Raw genomic sequence first — 17,473 nt, forward strand, 5'->3', positions numbered from 1 at the left:
CCCCTCTTTTGGCTCTTTTTTTTTTTTTATCTATTTGTGTTTTTACAAGCACATAAACTATAACACCAGGTGCAACTGTCTCTAAAAAAAAGTCAAAATTTAGCATTAAAGTTGGAAAAGAAGCATACCATTCTTACCACATTAGTCAAATATATACACATGATTGACAATCTACATTTTGATACAAAGCAAATAAATGACATCACAGACATTAAAAGAAAAAGGTTGAGATGAATTGTCCCCTAAACGTCATTCTGAGCCTGAAACACCGCAAAACACAATACCTGCTGGGGCAAATGGGAATTTCCCCGTTTTCACTACTCTTTGATACTCTTTGATAAAGTGTAGGAAAGTAAATTTCACAGAATGTCGGATATGTGATGCAACTGGGAGGAATTCACATATCAATATTAACAAAATACATTTTAGAACAATGTAGGTGCATTAGTAAAACAGCAAAGAAAAAGAGAAAATATTTTGGGTAGTCTGAGCTTTGTTGAAGCCGCATCCTCCCCTCGGGGCACCTATGACACTACATAATGTATGAAACTTAGATTTTCATTTCCCCATATCTGATCAACCCCCCTGAGTTTATCAGTCACAGAAAGGATAACGCATGCAACCGTTTAACGTCACGTAACATTTGTCTCTTATTTGCATAAGCAGAAGGTTTTCTGAGAGTGGTTGAAGAGAGATAGTGCATTTGACAACAGTTTAGCACCAGAGAGAGAGAGAGGTAGGCACACACGCACACATACAAACAAAGAGAGAGAGAGAGAGAGAGAGCTACAACAGGATATTTTGTCACTATGGTTACTTCCAGTAGATACTAATCTTGATTTTTGAATGTCATGCTGTATTCACACTGGGCAGCGTGACTGGTGTGCTGTTGGGAAACGTTTGTAAAAGCAAAAAAGTTTTGAAAAAGGTGTTCATGCCATCTGGTTCCATGAGACTTTGGGTAGAACTGTAGGACAGCTGTGAGGTAAGTGCTCCTTCCAAATTGATGTTTTTTAAAAGATTCATGAAATTGGCTGTATATTTGTCCTGTGATTGACTGCAAAATGACTGCTTCAGTTGCTTCAGTTTGGCTCACAATATTTTAGTAAAATGCAATGTTTCCAAGTCATGCAAGTACCAATGAGACTTTATTGTATTACCACTTATATTTACTTACATATTTACAAAACATCTACTCTTGCAAAAAATGATAAGAAGAAGAAAAAAAAAACAGAAGAATATGGCGTCTTATGACACCTCTAAAAAACACATGTTTCTATCTTTCCCATGTTGGATTTAGAAATAGAACTGTCATCTCAGGTGCTAAAAGTACACATGCATGTCCACCTGAAAATAATTGTCTGCAAAACTTGTGGTCATCTAGATCTATCTATTTACCTATAGCCTATACACACACACACACACACACACACACACACACATATATATATATATATATATATATATATATATATATATATATATATATATATATATATATATATAAAGTAACAGTAAATATATGTGTTTATTAAGATTAAATACAGATGTTTATCAAACCTTTAAATTTTTGCAAATTCTTGGAACAATTTATAGAAATTGTGTCTTTTTTGCACACTTTTGCCCCACCGGCAAGTGTCAGTTCTGTTATTATGTCAGGAAATGTGTTTCTCTCTTGCAACATACACGCGAACATAACTAGAGCAGAATATAATTCAGTTCCAACAATGCAACTTTCCATTGCCTCATTCTAAACTACAAAACCCCGGGGAAGTAGACTTCCTGAAACACAAGGCCAGCTTTTAACATCACGTTTTTCGTTTTTTTTTATTATTATGATTTTTTTTTTTTTTTCAATTATAAGAGTTAAGCAACTGTTTTCAGGATCTCTGTTTAGCTTTTTGTTTATTGTCTTCCTTTGTGTCAGTTTCAGCTAAAAATGTGATAAAAAAAAAAACAAAGCTTTGTATTTTAAGGAAAAGAAGTGAATCAATGAGTGCGCTCATAAAGATTTCTCATATAAATGCCAATTTCCTTTAATTAAAATGTTTAAAGTCCTGCCTAAATGTTTAAACTGTTTATCTGTCCAAACATAGTTTTAAGTGTACTTCCCAGCTTCAGATAAACCAGTTCAGATCAGATTTGTTCAAAATCCTGAACTTTTCCTTCTACTCTGTTACTTGACTAATATTGTCACTTGGCTGAACTGAGATTGGTAAAATGAAGACAAAGTTCATTTAGAATGTTTTGCTCAAGAAAATCCACAAGATGGCACTGCACACCACACAAACAACCAGAGAGCATTTGTTTATTTTTATCAACTCATTATGATTTAACTATTAGTTTCAACCAGCTGAGATTTTGCTTGACATTATAATTTCACATCATAATGTTAACAGCTTGAAAGGAATCCAAATAATTCCTCCTTTGTTTTAGAATTCTTTCTATTTAAAGAAAAACAAGACCATCTATATGTGTAATAACATATCATGTCAACAGTTTCATTCCATTTTTAATGAGATTTTTTTTGACTAAATGCAAAATTCAGAAAATACTGAAAGAGTAAAAGACTAAAAACTTTGGAAAAAACAAATGTACTTTTAAGGTCAGTAGGTTTTAAAAAGTAGTCATGAGAAATACCATTGTTCCGTTTACTTCCTTTTTGAAAGCAACGTGTTAAATCTGGAGGCTTGCATGCGTTTGTCTGAGTTTCATTTCGACACAAGGCCACAGTGTGATACCTAGATTTTGATTTCCTGTAAAATGCTTAAACTGACAAAAGAAGGCACAGTGCCATGTTGAACTAAATTTAAATGTGGTATTCTTTTTATTTCTTTTTTGCAGTTATTGGTTCCTACAATATCAAGATGGATCCTGACACTGTGCCTGTGACTCTCACCACCTCAACCCCAAATGAGTCTAATGATACCACCTGTGATACCCTATACACACATCGGAATTATGCACGCATCCTCATGCCTCTTTTCTACTGTATTGTGTTTTTCGTGGGGTTGTTTGGTAACTGCCTCGCTCTCCATGTCATCCGTCCCAATCTGAAGAAGATCAACTCCACCACTTTATACTCTCTCAACTTGGTGGTCTCTGATATCCTCTTCACCCTCTCTCTACCAGTGAGGATAGTCTATTATGCTCAGGGCTTCAATTGGCCTCTTGGAGAAGTGATGTGTAAGATCTCAGGCCTCATCTTCTACATCAACACCTATGCAGGAGTTAACTTCATGACCTGCCTCAGCGTGGACCGTTTTATCGCCGTAGTCTTGCCTCTGCGTTTTGCCCGACTCAGGAAAGTCAGCAACGTGCGTTACATTTGTTGTGCTGTCTGGATGCTTGTTCTGGCACAGACTCTGCCTCTCCTTGGAATGCCTATGACCAATTTGGAACCTGATGGCTACATCACTTGTATGGAATACCCCAACTTTGAAAAAGTGGACCATATTGCTACTGTTCTGATTGGTGCTGTATTCCTGGGTTATGTTATCCCTGTACTCACCATCACAGTGTGTTATACTGTCTTATGCTCCAAACTCCACAAGACAGCCAAGACCAACCATTTGACAGAAAAGTCTGGTCGGAGTCGCAAGGCCATTGGTGTGATCTGCTGTGTGTCTCTGGTGTTTTTTATCTGTTTCACCCCCTATCACATTGACCTCCTGCAGTACATGATCCGTAAGCTGGTATCGAACCCAGACTGCAGTGATCTAACAGCCTTTCAGGTGTCGTTGCACATCACAGTGTGTCTGATGAACCTCAACTCTTGCTTGGACCCATTTGTCTACTTTTTTGCCTGTAAGGGCTACAAAAGGAAAGTCTTGAAGCTGCTGAAGATGCAGGTCAGCATGTCCTTCTCCAGTGCAGTGAGGACATCACCAGAAGGCTCCTCCAAGGACTTCATTGATGGCAACAAGATCCAACTCAACAGCTCTTTTGTCGGTACAACTACTGAGAGGCTCTCAGAACGGAGATCTCACTGGCATGAATAAACACAAGATTCAAGGCAAGACGAGAGCACACAGACAAGAGGTATAGCATATTTTCAATGGGACAGTGAGCCAAATAAACCAAGTTGTGCCAACTAGCAGCTATTTATCTTAATCCACTGGAATGCCTCAGATTATTTTCCATAATCAAGGATTTTCAAAAACTTTGACAAAATACCTATTGTGTTTTGTTTTTTTTGTTTTTTTAAGAAAAATCAACATGTCTTATGTTTACACATTTGCTTGTTAATATTTCTGAATTGTACATAAGATCAGTGATTTTTGCATCTGTGTAAGGAAAAAAAATGTCTGTCTCAGCTACCCAACAGGAGCTGATAGGTAGGAAATGAAATGTTAAAGCAGAAGTAGCTCTGATGTGAGTTTCAATCTGGAAATAGGTTAGATTTAATCTTAGTTTTTGCTTTCTTTTCCCCCCCTCAAGTTTCAGTTCCACAAGCTACAATTTCTCAGGAAATTAGATGTATTGTGGAACTATTCCTCTAACTTTATATGGAATTAATACACCCTGACTGGTTGGAAAAGTAGTACTATTGTTGGGTCTACCATTTATTTCCTTTGTCTGGACAATGATACAGTTTTATTCATTAACTTGCAGATGGAGCTGTTTGGGGGGAATTGGATGTCAGCTGAGGCAGCTGCAATGACATCCATGATTTTGAAAATCATCATTACTTGTTTCCATATAATTACATTAGAGATGTAGCAGCTCTACCAAAAGTTTAATATATTCTCCTGCAGCTGCAACACTGTCCCACAGAAATCACATACTTCAGAGGTTCTGGACCTCACAGAGTCCTGAATGCAACATGCTGGTTGAAGAGACAGAAATCTCAGAGACAGACAAATTCACTGTGGAACTGTGGCAAATTCTCCAAAGTAAATGAATTAAAAAGCTTTTTTTTTTATTTTTAAATTTTTTATGTTACATTTTTAATTTTGACTTTACTGAGTAAAAAATAAAGTTAGTCTGTACATAAAAGCTATACAAGGATTGTTAAAGAAGCATTCTCTTTTTACTGTTAGTTTTTAAAACTTTTGTGCGACATTGTTAGAATTTGTATTAATAATTGATGGTGTGTAGAATGTTTCGTGTACTGTACATATCTTAAATAGGTCAGTTGCAGTCCAACTGGGTTCTCTTCAAGCACTTAGGATTATGGTGGTCTTAATGGCTGAGAATTTATGCAAACATATGTTAAATAAAACAAAAAATAATCTTAATAGCGCAAGAGTGTTTTCATGTTTTCTTTTGTCATTCTCAAGTTGAATTAGACCCATAGTGATCAGCATAGGACATGAAAAAAATTCTGGTTCAAATTTATTTCTGACCTATTGGAATTATTTAAGGGGTAGTGCACCCAAAAATGTGTTTTTGAGCTGTAAACAACACAGAATTACTTAATTATGATGAAAATAACATACACTGTTGATAAAATTAGTATTTTTTCAGTTTATTTTAAAAACGGGATTTTGTGGGTAAAAACTAGTTTATAATTCCCTCTACAGGGTAAAACCAGGTTATGTTTTCCGTGACATAAGGTTATCTACATATACGAAAATTTTAAAAACCCCACAGCCCCCTCCGTCCAGATGCAAACAGATGGGTCCTTGCCTTGCAGGCATAGAAAACCACAACCACCAACACATATAAATGGATGTGAACTAATATGGTGTAGATTTGCTGGTTTCAGATTTCTATTCTTTCACAGAGTTTTTGATTAAATATTCTTGCAATGGGGTGGATATGTGCTTTTGAGGGGTGTGAAAGTAACACTGGACTTTTTTCTTTACCTGCTGATTCTCATCTGGCAACAGTCAGCAGCTCAAATTGTGGCAACACCAACTTACAGCGGCACTTCCTGCAGCTGCCACAACCTGCCGCGAGTCTCCACAGCTTTCCAGAGCTGCTGGGGCTGCTGACAGGCAGCACAACAGCGCTAACGGCTCAGACTGATACGGTTCAGGACCACCTAGTTCTTGTGAAGCTGAGGAGATTCAGAAGGGCAAAAGTTTTCCACCTCAAAGACCGTTGTGTGGTGCAGGTAGTTAGTGAATCTCACTTTGCATCTTGCCAGTGAGCTGTAGTGATGTGCCATGCGTTAAAGAACCAATGCTTGGTAGTAAATCAGAGGAGCCAGCGCCCATCAAGTGAGAATCAGCTCCCAGTGTTTTTTTTTTGTTGTTGTTGTTCTTTTTCTCTCCTTTTGCTGTTTGTTTGGTTCTCCTTCTGTTTGTGGATCTGTTTGCTATTTTTTTTTTTTTTTTTTTTTTTTTTTCATTTGTGCAATGTAAGATTTTTGTTGAAATAGTAAACAAAAGTAAGTGGTTTTGTATCGTAAAAATGCTGAACACAAAAGGGTTTTCAAAACGCAATTCATTAATTTTTGAGAAGTTAAGGTAAATTATGGGACTAAAAAAGATGCTAAATTAAGAGCCATGTGGGAGCCAAAAGAACCGGCTCTTCTCTGGGAGCTGAGCCAAAAGAGCTGGCTCTCTGAAAAGAGCTGAACATCCCATCACTAGTGAGCTGACCTGCTGTCTGTCAATCATTTCTGCCTGTGTGTCCCTGTATCCCGACCCGTCCACTCTCTGCCCCCTGACTGAACCCCCCCAGACTTTGCACCCCAACCCTTGCAGTTTTAGGTATTTTTCAAATTCGGCAGTGGGTGGAGTTACTTAAAAAGTAGGGTGTGTAGTTACACTTTAAATGCAGGTAAAACATATTTATTACAATTTGTTTTATTTAATTAAATATTTAATGAGTTATTAAATTTATTCTTTTCTAATTCAGCAGTGCGGAACATGTGGCTGATCAAGGACTAAGATATGCATGTAGCAAATAAACTATTATTTAGGTCAAAGTATTGTAACCACTTTGAAGTACAAAAGCGGTGACTATTTAAATGATGCTTGTGGCTTTTAAAGGGCCACCTCCATGTGAACAGATGAAAGCTCTAATCTGAAAAAACAGGCGGATGTTTTGCACACAAGTGTTACACTCTCACCTTAATACCAACATTCTGCAAATTTCTAAGAACTGCCACTTTTCAGTATGTCTGCACCAGATGTACTGAAGAATCTGATAACTATTAATGAAGTCTGTTTTTATGCCTTTACATTTAGGTGCTATGTCTATGTATTCTTAGATTTTTCCTGACCAAAATCCTTTACTTTTTTTTTAATGGATACAAAATTCTTCATAATGCTGTGAAGTTAGAATAGAAGATTCCTGGTTTGAATCTCAGCTAGAGTCTGTGTATGTGCATCTGTGAATGCTGGGTTCTCACCAGGTGCTCTTTCTTCCTCCCTCAGCTGGAAAAAAAAAACATGCAAATGAGGTTAAACGGTTATTCTAAAGGGAACTAGGAGTGAGAGACTGTGATTGGGTGTTTGTCTTGTTTTTCTCTGCGTTGGCCCTGTGATGGAATGATAACTCACACCCGATGGCAACAAAGATTGGCTCCACCCATCCATGACAAGGATGAAGCAGGTATGGAAAGTGGATGTATGGAGGCCAAATATACCATCATAGTCTATATTGTTGTATGTTGTTTCTGGTTACATTAAAATACATGAAATCAATACCAGATCAAGTGACACTAAATCACACAAATACACACAATCATTGACTTCTCATAAAAAGATAACTGTATATGTTTAACTTTTGTTAGAAAAAACAGGAATTTAAACCAAACTATTGTATAATAGTAGAAAACTAAAAACTAGACAATGCTTTTATGAGATGAAAGAACTGGACTAGAAATTGTATGTCAGTTCTGTATTTTGACCTTTAAATTCAGTATTTCCCTCCACAGTCTGAAAGGGTGGATTTATTTCTTGAAATGACTTATTTAAATCTCTTGATAACAAATTTTACCTTGTGCCTTTGTTGTAAGTTTTGGCCAGACAAATAGAAGAAAACAGCAGCAATATCTCAACTGTTATTCCTAAAACATCACTTTTAGACTATATCCAGAACATTTAGATATCTGCTGAGCTTTTCGTGACAGATGGCAGAGAAACAAGACACAACCAATAGTGCAAAAAAGCAAAAAAGTCACGACATCAGCACACAATTACCACAGGCAAGGCTTCAGCAAAACCACAAAAGAAAAACATGCACACAGTAAACAAAAATAGTTTTACAAGCTCCTGAGTAAGAGCTTTATAAAAACTGTAATACTTCTCCTAGTGTCTATTCTCTTTACTGAAATGCGTAAAGGAAGACTGATAGACAAACAAAAACCATTTTACTTATAATGTTATACTTAAAATGTTAAGATGCCACTACAGCTCTCAGTCTACTAACACAGGCTCTAAAATATTTTCCTTTCCTAATCATTCATTCTAGATGTAGCATTAGGATTCATTTCTATTCTATTGTATTCTATTCTACAGTCATTTAGCAGACGCTTTGATCCAAAGCGACTTTCATTTGAGAGTAAGAACAACATTTGACATTTGACATGAATGAACCATTATTGTTTTGTTGTAAGGCTCAGATATTTATATCACAGCAAAAAAGAGGAAATAAGTAGTTCGGTTGTCTGATACTGTCTGTTTGTAGTGCATATGTTATCAGTATAAACACAAACTAAGAATACAGATGCCGCCTGTTAACTTATTGTCAAATACTGACCTGTAAACTGCAGTCTCTTTGCATTAAATAATTTGAAACCAGAGAAATGAATAAAGATAAAGCTACATCTACTACTGCTACTACTACTACTGCTGCTACTACTACTACTACTTATAATAATAATAATAATAATAATAAGAAGAAGAAGAAGAAGAAGAAGAAGAAAAAGAAGAAGAAGAAAGAAGAAGAAGAAGGACTGCTGCCACGTGAGAGCAAGAAGTGAGAAGTGATTAAGAACTCTACCAAGTGTCCTTTGTTAAAATGGTAAACAAAGATACTCAAAAACAATTTGTCAGTTCCAGGAACCCTAACGTAGAGTTTATGCAAACATCTCGTGCAAAGGTAAAAACCACAGTTCAAATACTTGGCCTAGGGGCTGGTAATCCCTCCATAAATGTTAATCACCAACTGTCTTCTTTATCTGTTAGTTGTTTTTCATGCAAAACACCAAATATTACAGTTTCCTACAAGCTGTTTTTCTTTGATCAGGGTGATAAAAAAGTTGATGTTTTGGGATGTTGATTTAAAGAAACCAAGACTGAAACCTTGTCATCAGTACTGAAATACTACAAGCTGAAAGTGGTTGTTAGGTGAGACACAAACAGGAAAATGAAACAATGAACCACCTGGCTCATGCCATTTCTCCACAAACCTGCTCATTCACTTCCCTAAGAATTTAAACAAAGGAAAACACTTTTTCTTTCTTGGCAAACTGGACCAGCTATCATTTAGGAATATGTTTTATGGTTGTCAGGCTTAAAACACAGCAGTATATTATTACATGTGTTGCATCTTGACCTTTTCATATGTTTCATTTTATTTTCTTTTTAATTTGTTTTCTGAAACGTGTCCCTTGTTGATAGTCTAGCTGCTGTGTTGCAATAAACACTGTATTTCACACATATAATTGCCATCTGCTTTATCGCCTCCTTTCTGTTGCCTCGTGTCTTTAGGGATTTGAGATGTGCTTTTTTTCTTTTCTTTTTTTTTAAGGGATGGGCTGAAACCATGAAGGACTCAACTTTGTGTGGCAAATTGTCAGAGGTATACGTACTGTAAATTTAGCCATTTTAAAAGAAATCTTACTTTTATTCTTTGGGTGCTTAAAAATTTGTTTATATACAAAATCTATTTATCAAGGCATTCTTATCATTCATAGTGCAGTTTTCATAGAAATGTAAAGGTCTCCCTATGCAGACAGAAAGCAATGAGCTGGAAGTCAGAAAAAAATTTGCTAAAAATATGTGTTTTTAAGGTGGCCTACCGAGGAAAGACCAAAAAAAGGAAAATATGAAAACAGGAGACAAGCAGCAGGTAAATAAAAGTCTTTTAGCCTTATTATTTAGATTCTCCAAATAACTTTACAATGCAGCTTTTGTTCCCAAACATCCACTAAGAATTTCTTGTTACATACGTTACACACGTTTTTTTTTTTTTGTTTTTTTTTTCCTGTGTAACACATCTGTTGGCCCTCAGAAGTCAGTTATTACGCTGCTAACCTGGGCTGATTTCTGCTGGATTTCGTTCATCCATGAATTCTGTATGCACACTTGTTGCTGTTGTTTATCCCAGCTGACACTAGTGAAACGCAAGTAACCCCCTGAAAGAAAAAACCTATTTATGCTCATGTTTACACCCAAAGGACACTCAGAGTTGCTGTGAATCTAATGCATGCAAAGGCTCTGGCTCAAAATAATTGAGCAATTACTTCCTCCTTTTTGGAGAAAGATATAGTTCTGTAATATTTCATGTCAGCCTCTAGAGGACAGTGTAAAACAGGGTAAAGAGGTAACAGGCACTTCAACGAGAACATCTATTCACCTTCTTATTAACATTTTACTGTTGCACTTTGACTTTTACTAACATATAAGAAATAAAAACTAATGATTTAAGATGGGAGATGAAAAATCCACAGCTGGCTGCTGTCTAGATATGCTTATTAAGTCAAATATAACTATACACACTCATGTTGCCTATTATACAGGTGGGTTTTAAGAGGATTTTCCATAGAGTGGAATACTCTACTGAGGCAACCACATGACAAGTATCAAAGAGAGGAAAACATCACACAGACTGTTGTCATAACAACATATTGCAATGAACACCAAGTACCATCTGGTATGAGATTTTTGAGGCACATCAAGAGGACGAGCCGATGGATCATTATTTCCCAGGAATAAGAATTAGACTGAATAATACAAACACCGCTCTGAAAATACTCCGATACAATGCCTGTGGTCAACTTGGGAAAAAAAAGTTTGGCTCCGAAGCTGAGAAGTCTGCATAATCAAATCCAAATGTGAAGGTGAAACGGCGTTTTATGGCGGTCAGAAACAGAAGCGGTCAGTCAAGAGGCAGAAATAGGAAGACATGGGAAAGTATGCTGCCTATTTCATAAGATCTATAACAGGAAGGGAAAGTAGTAGTTAGGAGAACAAGGGGAGAAGTTTTTATTACACAATGTTCTTGGAGCCAAATGTCCAAATTCATAGTTGTTAGCAGCTCACACACACATTAATCACACACATTAATCTGTATTCAATCCAGGTCCAGACTGACCTTGAGCGTTTCACCTGAGGTATGCGCTTTGCATCCATTAAGTGGATGTGGTGTAAAAACCATCTCACAGCATCAGCGTGAAGTGTCTATTACCACCGTCTTATTTCCTGTTTATATGGCAACTGCCTCAACATCCTGTTTTTAATTACTTCTCTCCAGCAGCAGATGCTTCTCACAGCAACCTGCTGTGGATTACTCCCCTGAGAACTAATGTGCTGTGACAGACCCCACTTTTCCAATCAATAACTCGCCCTAAATCTGCCATCTCTCTGCCTGCCAAACACACTCCCACTTCTAATGGCACATCATTTTCTTTAAGGGGGTGTAATTGCAGACTGTGGAAAGCTGTAGCCCTTTCTGTTCCAACTACGTAGATACTGTAAAGGAATGTGAAAGTGCAGAAAGTACAGCTCACAGGAAGTGATGGGGGCTTTACAGTGCATTCAGTCTCGCCACCACATCACATTTTGACACAGTGTTCACTTCCCTATTTTTACCGTAAGAGCTCAGCTCAGACAAATCTTCATGAACTCACTTTCACTTCATAAACCTGTTGGTATGAGCTTGTCAAGATGTTTGCCTGATTTCTGTGGTAAGTGCAGTATTTTATTGTTCAGGCAAAGCTACCTGATCTGGTTCACATTTAAGCTGGTAGGAGAGCATGATGCTGGCAGACATGTTTTATAACTACCCGCTGATTGTGGGGTTGTTTTGTTGATGTTCTTGTTAATTTAAAAGAAATATTTGTTTTGTTCTGAATCTCAAGGGTTATTGTTTAGTTCAGTTGTTTTTTTTACAGCATAATTACAAGTATATACTGCTGAGGATTAAGAACAATACAAATGAATGTGTTTCTTAAGAGTTAAACACAGAAGTCATATAAATTCTGATTCTGAAGAAAGGAGACCAGTTTTTCTGTAATACAAATATGTCTTCAATACTTTTACAATTATCACAGGTGAGTTATTCCATATATTAAATTTTCATCTGTTTATCGTCTAGTTTCTTTGTTGTCTGTTTTCTTTTAAGAAAGTAGCTTCAGATAAAATCCACATATGTAGACATGGTCTGCTTGTCTTCCCCTGTTTCCTGTAGAACAGCTGCTCAACTGCTAAAAATATGTATTCAAAACTTCAACCAGCGGTTTCATGATAATATTTCCATATTTAGAGGCAGCCTCTAGCTATCAGTGTTTCCGTTGGAAACCTGATTGGTCCAGACACATTTTTTTCTGTTTAACTCAGAAACAGAATCAGGTTTTTCAAGAAAACCCTACTTTAATGTAGTTTTCTAAAGTTTCTTTGTTCTTTTTGTTCTTAGATTTCACTTATTTGGATTAATGAGGGATTACTTTCACATAAGTAAGTAATACACTCTTCAATAAATAAACAGAAATTTAACATTTTTTGTAAAAAAAAAATTTAATTAAGTATATATATATATATATATATATATATATATATATATATATATATATATATATATAGCAAATGACTTAAATTCCTTTATAGACAACGTGCATGTGACGTGACCATAGCTTTCTCCGCCATTTTGGAGGCACCCGGCTACTGTTTATGTTTACACTTTTAGATTTCTCACTAAACTGTATGAAAAATATGTCTAAAACACGTTGAAAAGAAAAGCCCTTATCGCATTAAGCACACAAGAAAAGTGACGAGTTGTTGCGAAGCAGAAACACTAATTGTTCATAAATTAGTTACAACCTGCTGAGCAGTAAATGAAGTTGAGGTTAGGATGTGTTGTCACCTGTTTCAGTCTCAGAAGTGGGTGTTTACCTTGTGTTTTGCGTAAGTTCTTATAACTGTGATAAATTTAAAAACTACCAATCATTCAGTGTTCATGCAGCCATTTTACAATCAGATGGATGAAAACCTGCGAGTCTAACTGTCGCCAAACTATCCGTTATATTCAAAGCCAGTCAGCCAAAACCAGGAAAAGTTTGTGCAGCAGTCTGCTGTTCTCTGGGATGTGTTTATCCAGCATATTTAAAGCACTGCACCAAGATGGAAACAAAGGATGAAAATTTCCTTGTTAATTTTCCTTCTAAATTTCCTGGTTAATTTCCTTTATGTGCAATGATCACAAAGCTGCTGCTGCAGCCAAGGACACAGCTCAAAGAAAAAAAATTAACAGATGAAGTACTCGTTAGAAATTCAGGATAAAACAGAGATTTAAAAGAGGAGCGTCATTGCTGAACTGATGTAAACAAACAGTAGGTACACCCAAAATGGTCATTTGTCCCACAATTCAGTGTGTTGATGACGTCTGTGTGCATTCTCTATTCAGCGAAAGATTGATACAGCACATCAGATGCTGAGACAGAGTAAATTCATTGTTTTAATTTTTTTAAATGCAGCAAAAGGCTCCAGGCCTGGATTTGAACCTGGGCCTCTAGTATATGTGGCTGCCATTCAGCTAGTTGAGCTAAAACATCACCCTGTCAAGGTTTGTTTTAAGCAAGTAGATAAACCATCCATGGAACAAAAAGAAAAACTAAATAAAACAAAAAACAGGACTTTTATTTTCTTTGTTTAAATTCACCTCAGTCCAGTTTGGATTCGTTATTGCCTAAAAGTTTGGAAGCATTTCTATTTTTCTTTCGTTTTTATGTTTGTTTTCACTGTCAGTGGGTTTATGAAGTGCCTCCGAACTCTTGCAGTTATTTTCATTACAAAAACATGCTGAATCCGCCTGAGGACTACAAAAAATAACGCTGATCAGATTTGTAAAAATAGATTTTTCTGGATTTCCTGACTCGCATGATGACATTTTGTGCTGTAGATGTTGCAAGACAATGTTTTGAGTCTTTTACATTCTGCACTGCACTTTTCTTTCGCATTACACAACCTTTCTAGTCGTTTACTGACCAGTCATAGCTTTTTTTTAAATACTTTTTGCTAGCATTAAATTTTATAATGAGCATTTATTATTCTGAAAATTATCAAATGTCTCAATTTCAACATCTGATATGTAGTGTTCACTGTTTCTTATTGAATATGATAGCTAAAAGATTTAAAAGAAAATTATTCCAATTATTAAAGCCGTTGTAAGGCAATAAGAAAGGACATATAAACCTAATAACTATGTATGGAATGTACAATTCAATGGAAAAAAACAAGTGTCTTGCTGTGCTTTTTTCAGTATGCAGTTGGATCTAAATTTCTCCAATATGTCAGTGGAATCTGGCACTGTGAGGCCAGAACAGGGGTCGATGGAGTACCGCATAGTGGGCTTGGTTTTCTACGCCTTCATCTTCATCATCGGAGTCATAGTAAACATCACTGCAATATGGGTGTTTGCGCTGACCACTAAGAAGCGGAACTCTGTCACTGTCTACATGATAAACGTGGCGGTGGTGGACCTCACCTACATCCTGCTGCTTCCTTTCAGGATGGTCTACCTCTACCAGGACTACTGGCCTTTTGGTGACATTTTCTGCCGAATCAGTGCAGCTCTCACCATTTTTTACCCCTGCATGGCTCTGTGGTTGTTTGCTCTGATCAGCGCTGACCGCTACATGGCCATCGTGCAGCCAAAACATGGCAAGGAGTTGAGGAATGTCCCAAAAGCTGTGGTGGGTAGTCTGGGGGTGTGGATCATGACGTTCGGCAGCACAATGCCATTGTTTTTCACTGAAAAAGACCCTGACCAAAGCTCTAACTTCACCACCTGCCTCAAGATGCAGGACATCATCTACATGCGTCATGACAATCCTGTAAACTTTGTGAGACTCATCTTCTTCTTCCTGGTGCCCATATGTATAATGATCGGCTGCTACATTGTCATTGTAGACAATCTAATCCATGGACGCACCTCTAAACTCAAACCTAAAGTGAAGGAGAAGTCTATCCGGATCATCATCACCCTCATTATCCAAGTGTTGGTATGTTTTGTGCCTTTTCATGTGTGTTTGGTGTTTCGTTTGCTGCGGGATGATGAAGATGGGGGGTTCAGCACATGGGCAGTCTTCACCACATTCCTGATGAATCTAAGCACAGTCTTGGATATCATTCTATATTATATTGTCTCCAAGCAATTCCAAGACAGGGTGATCAGTGTGATTCTGTACAGGAACTACCTACGAAGCGTAAGACGAAAGAGTAGGCACACACACACTGGTAGTGTCAGATCAATGAGCAATCTGACCAGCGCTATGATATGAAACTTCATTCCAAGCAGCTCTCTGATACTGTACTGAGCCGATACTGTGCCTACTGTGCATGCTTTGGCACAATGTAAGGCTGAATGCATCACTGTGTACTTTTCAGAGTTAATTATCAAAAGGATCCAAAAATTGCAATTAATTTTCAAGGTGTAATTTACACTCGCAGTATGGGAGTGCTGCTGTTGTGGCAAAAAACATCTGTGTTCAGAGCTGATTGACTCACCCATGAGACTTGAGATGTTTTGCATGCATCTTTTCTCTGGTACACAAAGCACGGGTGTCTGTGGCTCAGGTGTGATACATGCAGGTGAAAATAAACCTCCTAATCATTAAATAAAAAACAGCCCACAGTATCTTAGCGTCTGTTTCTGTTGTGCATAACAATTGAAACTCTTTTCAACCCTCTGAGTGCGCCAGCTGAGAAGCATGAAAGGCCTCATAGCCTCCACAGGAAGCAGTGGTGTGTTCTTCCACGTTGTTTCATTTGTTAGTCAGTCAGCCACATTTGAAGCTCTGCCTCTAAGTTCCACATAGACGAAATTAGCATATGAGACCATCGGTGATTCATGATGTCATGCACATGCGGTGCAAATCCACCACATTTGTCTGAGTGCAGCCATTTTATTATGTAGAGTTAAGACTAACCTCTTAAAGAAGGACATAATTACAAAACACACCACAGGCCTTCTAAAGGTTGCTGTAAATGTATTGACCAGGTGATGGCAGCATGGCACAGCTAGATACAATCTAACAGCCAGAGCTTAACAGCCCAGTGCTTTTTAAAAACTTTGTTAAAGTGAATTTTGTCTTTTACACTTTCTTCTGATATAGTTCTTTGTGTTGTTTTTGTACTTACGCACCTTACAAGTGGCACTATGAAAACAAAATCCCAGTTTTTCCAGTTAACAACAATCTTTACATCTTCCTCAACCATGAATCTGACTAAAATGTGTTTATGGTGCAATGTGAATAGTATTGATTAGATGTTAAATGATTCAGTTGCTTGGAGTGCATTTACAGTAACATGCTCAAGAGATGTCAGAGAGGCTATTTACAAGATTTACTGCAACCGTAACCTTTAAACAGAAAACCTTTTCAGCGCAGGGACATTTCAGTGTCAGGCCTCTGCTGCAGGTATAAAATGCAATTTAATCTTAATGTATTCCTCAAATAAGAGAGAAGTAATGAGTCAGAGCTGAATGTGTGGCAGTCATGTCACAGAGAAGAGGCTGTAAATGACAAAAATGCAAAAACTTTTAATGTGAGGCTCTCTTGTAAATACTTAATCACAACATTTTTTTTTTCTTCAACATGTGACCAGCATGAAGTGAAAAAAATATGGATTACAACAACATTTCATTAAACACACTTTAGAAAACTAAGTTAAATATATATATATATATATATATGTATATATATATATACATATATATATATAAAAAGCAACAGCAAATTAGAAAATACAACCTAAATTCTAAAACGGAAACAATTCACTCATCACAGCAACATTTCTGCAAACACAACAACACAGAAAACAGATCATGAATTCAGCAAATACAGGACACCATGAAGTCCAAAAACATTACACAAAATGTGACAATATTTTAAAAACAGATGAAAAGATTTCTCCAAATACAAAAACAAACCCGAAAAGAAAACAGTTTGTAACACACAAAGCAGCAAAGAAAACAAAACACAACACACCATTTCAGAGGACAAAACATTTAACTTCACTAAACACAAAACATGTTTATATGTTTTGCAAAAACAATTTTTAATTTCTTTGTGCCTTCAGTTTGTTTTTGTTTCTATCTTGTCTGTGTCATTTTTATTATTTCTTGAAATGAAAATGCATTTTTGCTTTCATTATTGGTGTGTATTGTACCATAGACGCAACGTAACAACACGGCAGTACCTACATACAACATAACTCAATGTAACTGGTTCACTGTTGTATTTCTTTCAGTTGGACAGTTGTTGACCTTGTGTTCCAACCTTATGTAATAAAGCAGCCCTCAGAACTGTCTGATCAATGGTAAACAGAACTAAATAAAATGCACAGTACTGTGA

The 17,473-nt window shown here is 36.8% G+C and overlaps 2 protein-coding genes across 3 annotated transcripts; both read left to right on the top strand.

The window, feature by feature from the left end:
* Positions 1-698: 698 nt before the first annotated feature.
* gpr183a (G protein-coupled receptor 183a) lies at positions 699-4,193 on the top strand. Its single transcript, XM_042000822.1, has 2 exons — positions 699-985; positions 2,845-4,193. The coding sequence occupies exon 2, from the start codon at positions 2,868-2,870 to the stop codon at positions 3,999-4,001; it is 1,134 nt and encodes a 377-aa protein (XP_041856756.1). The 5' UTR covers positions 699-985; positions 2,845-2,867; the 3' UTR covers positions 4,002-4,193.
* Positions 4,194-11,693: 7,500 nt separating this feature from the next.
* gpr18 (G protein-coupled receptor 18) lies at positions 11,694-17,473 on the top strand. Of its 2 annotated transcripts, XM_042002627.1 has the most exons (3): positions 11,694-11,809; positions 12,538-12,578; positions 14,380-17,473. In XM_042002627.1, exon 3 carries the CDS (start codon positions 14,381-14,383, stop codon positions 15,398-15,400), a length of 1,020 nt encoding a protein of 339 aa, XP_041858561.1. In that variant the 5' UTR covers positions 11,694-11,809; positions 12,538-12,578; position 14,380; the 3' UTR covers positions 15,401-17,473. The 2 variants fall into 2 exon arrangements, with proteins under 2 accessions (XP_041858561.1, XP_041858562.1); XM_042002628.1 differs by lacking the exon at positions 12,538-12,578 and having other exon boundaries at positions 11,695-11,809.

The sequence above is a fragment of the Melanotaenia boesemani genome, chromosome 12 (assembly GCF_017639745.1).
Source record: "Melanotaenia boesemani isolate fMelBoe1 chromosome 12, fMelBoe1.pri, whole genome shotgun sequence".
Lineage (NCBI taxonomy): Eukaryota > Metazoa > Chordata > Actinopteri > Atheriniformes > Melanotaeniidae > Melanotaenia > Melanotaenia boesemani.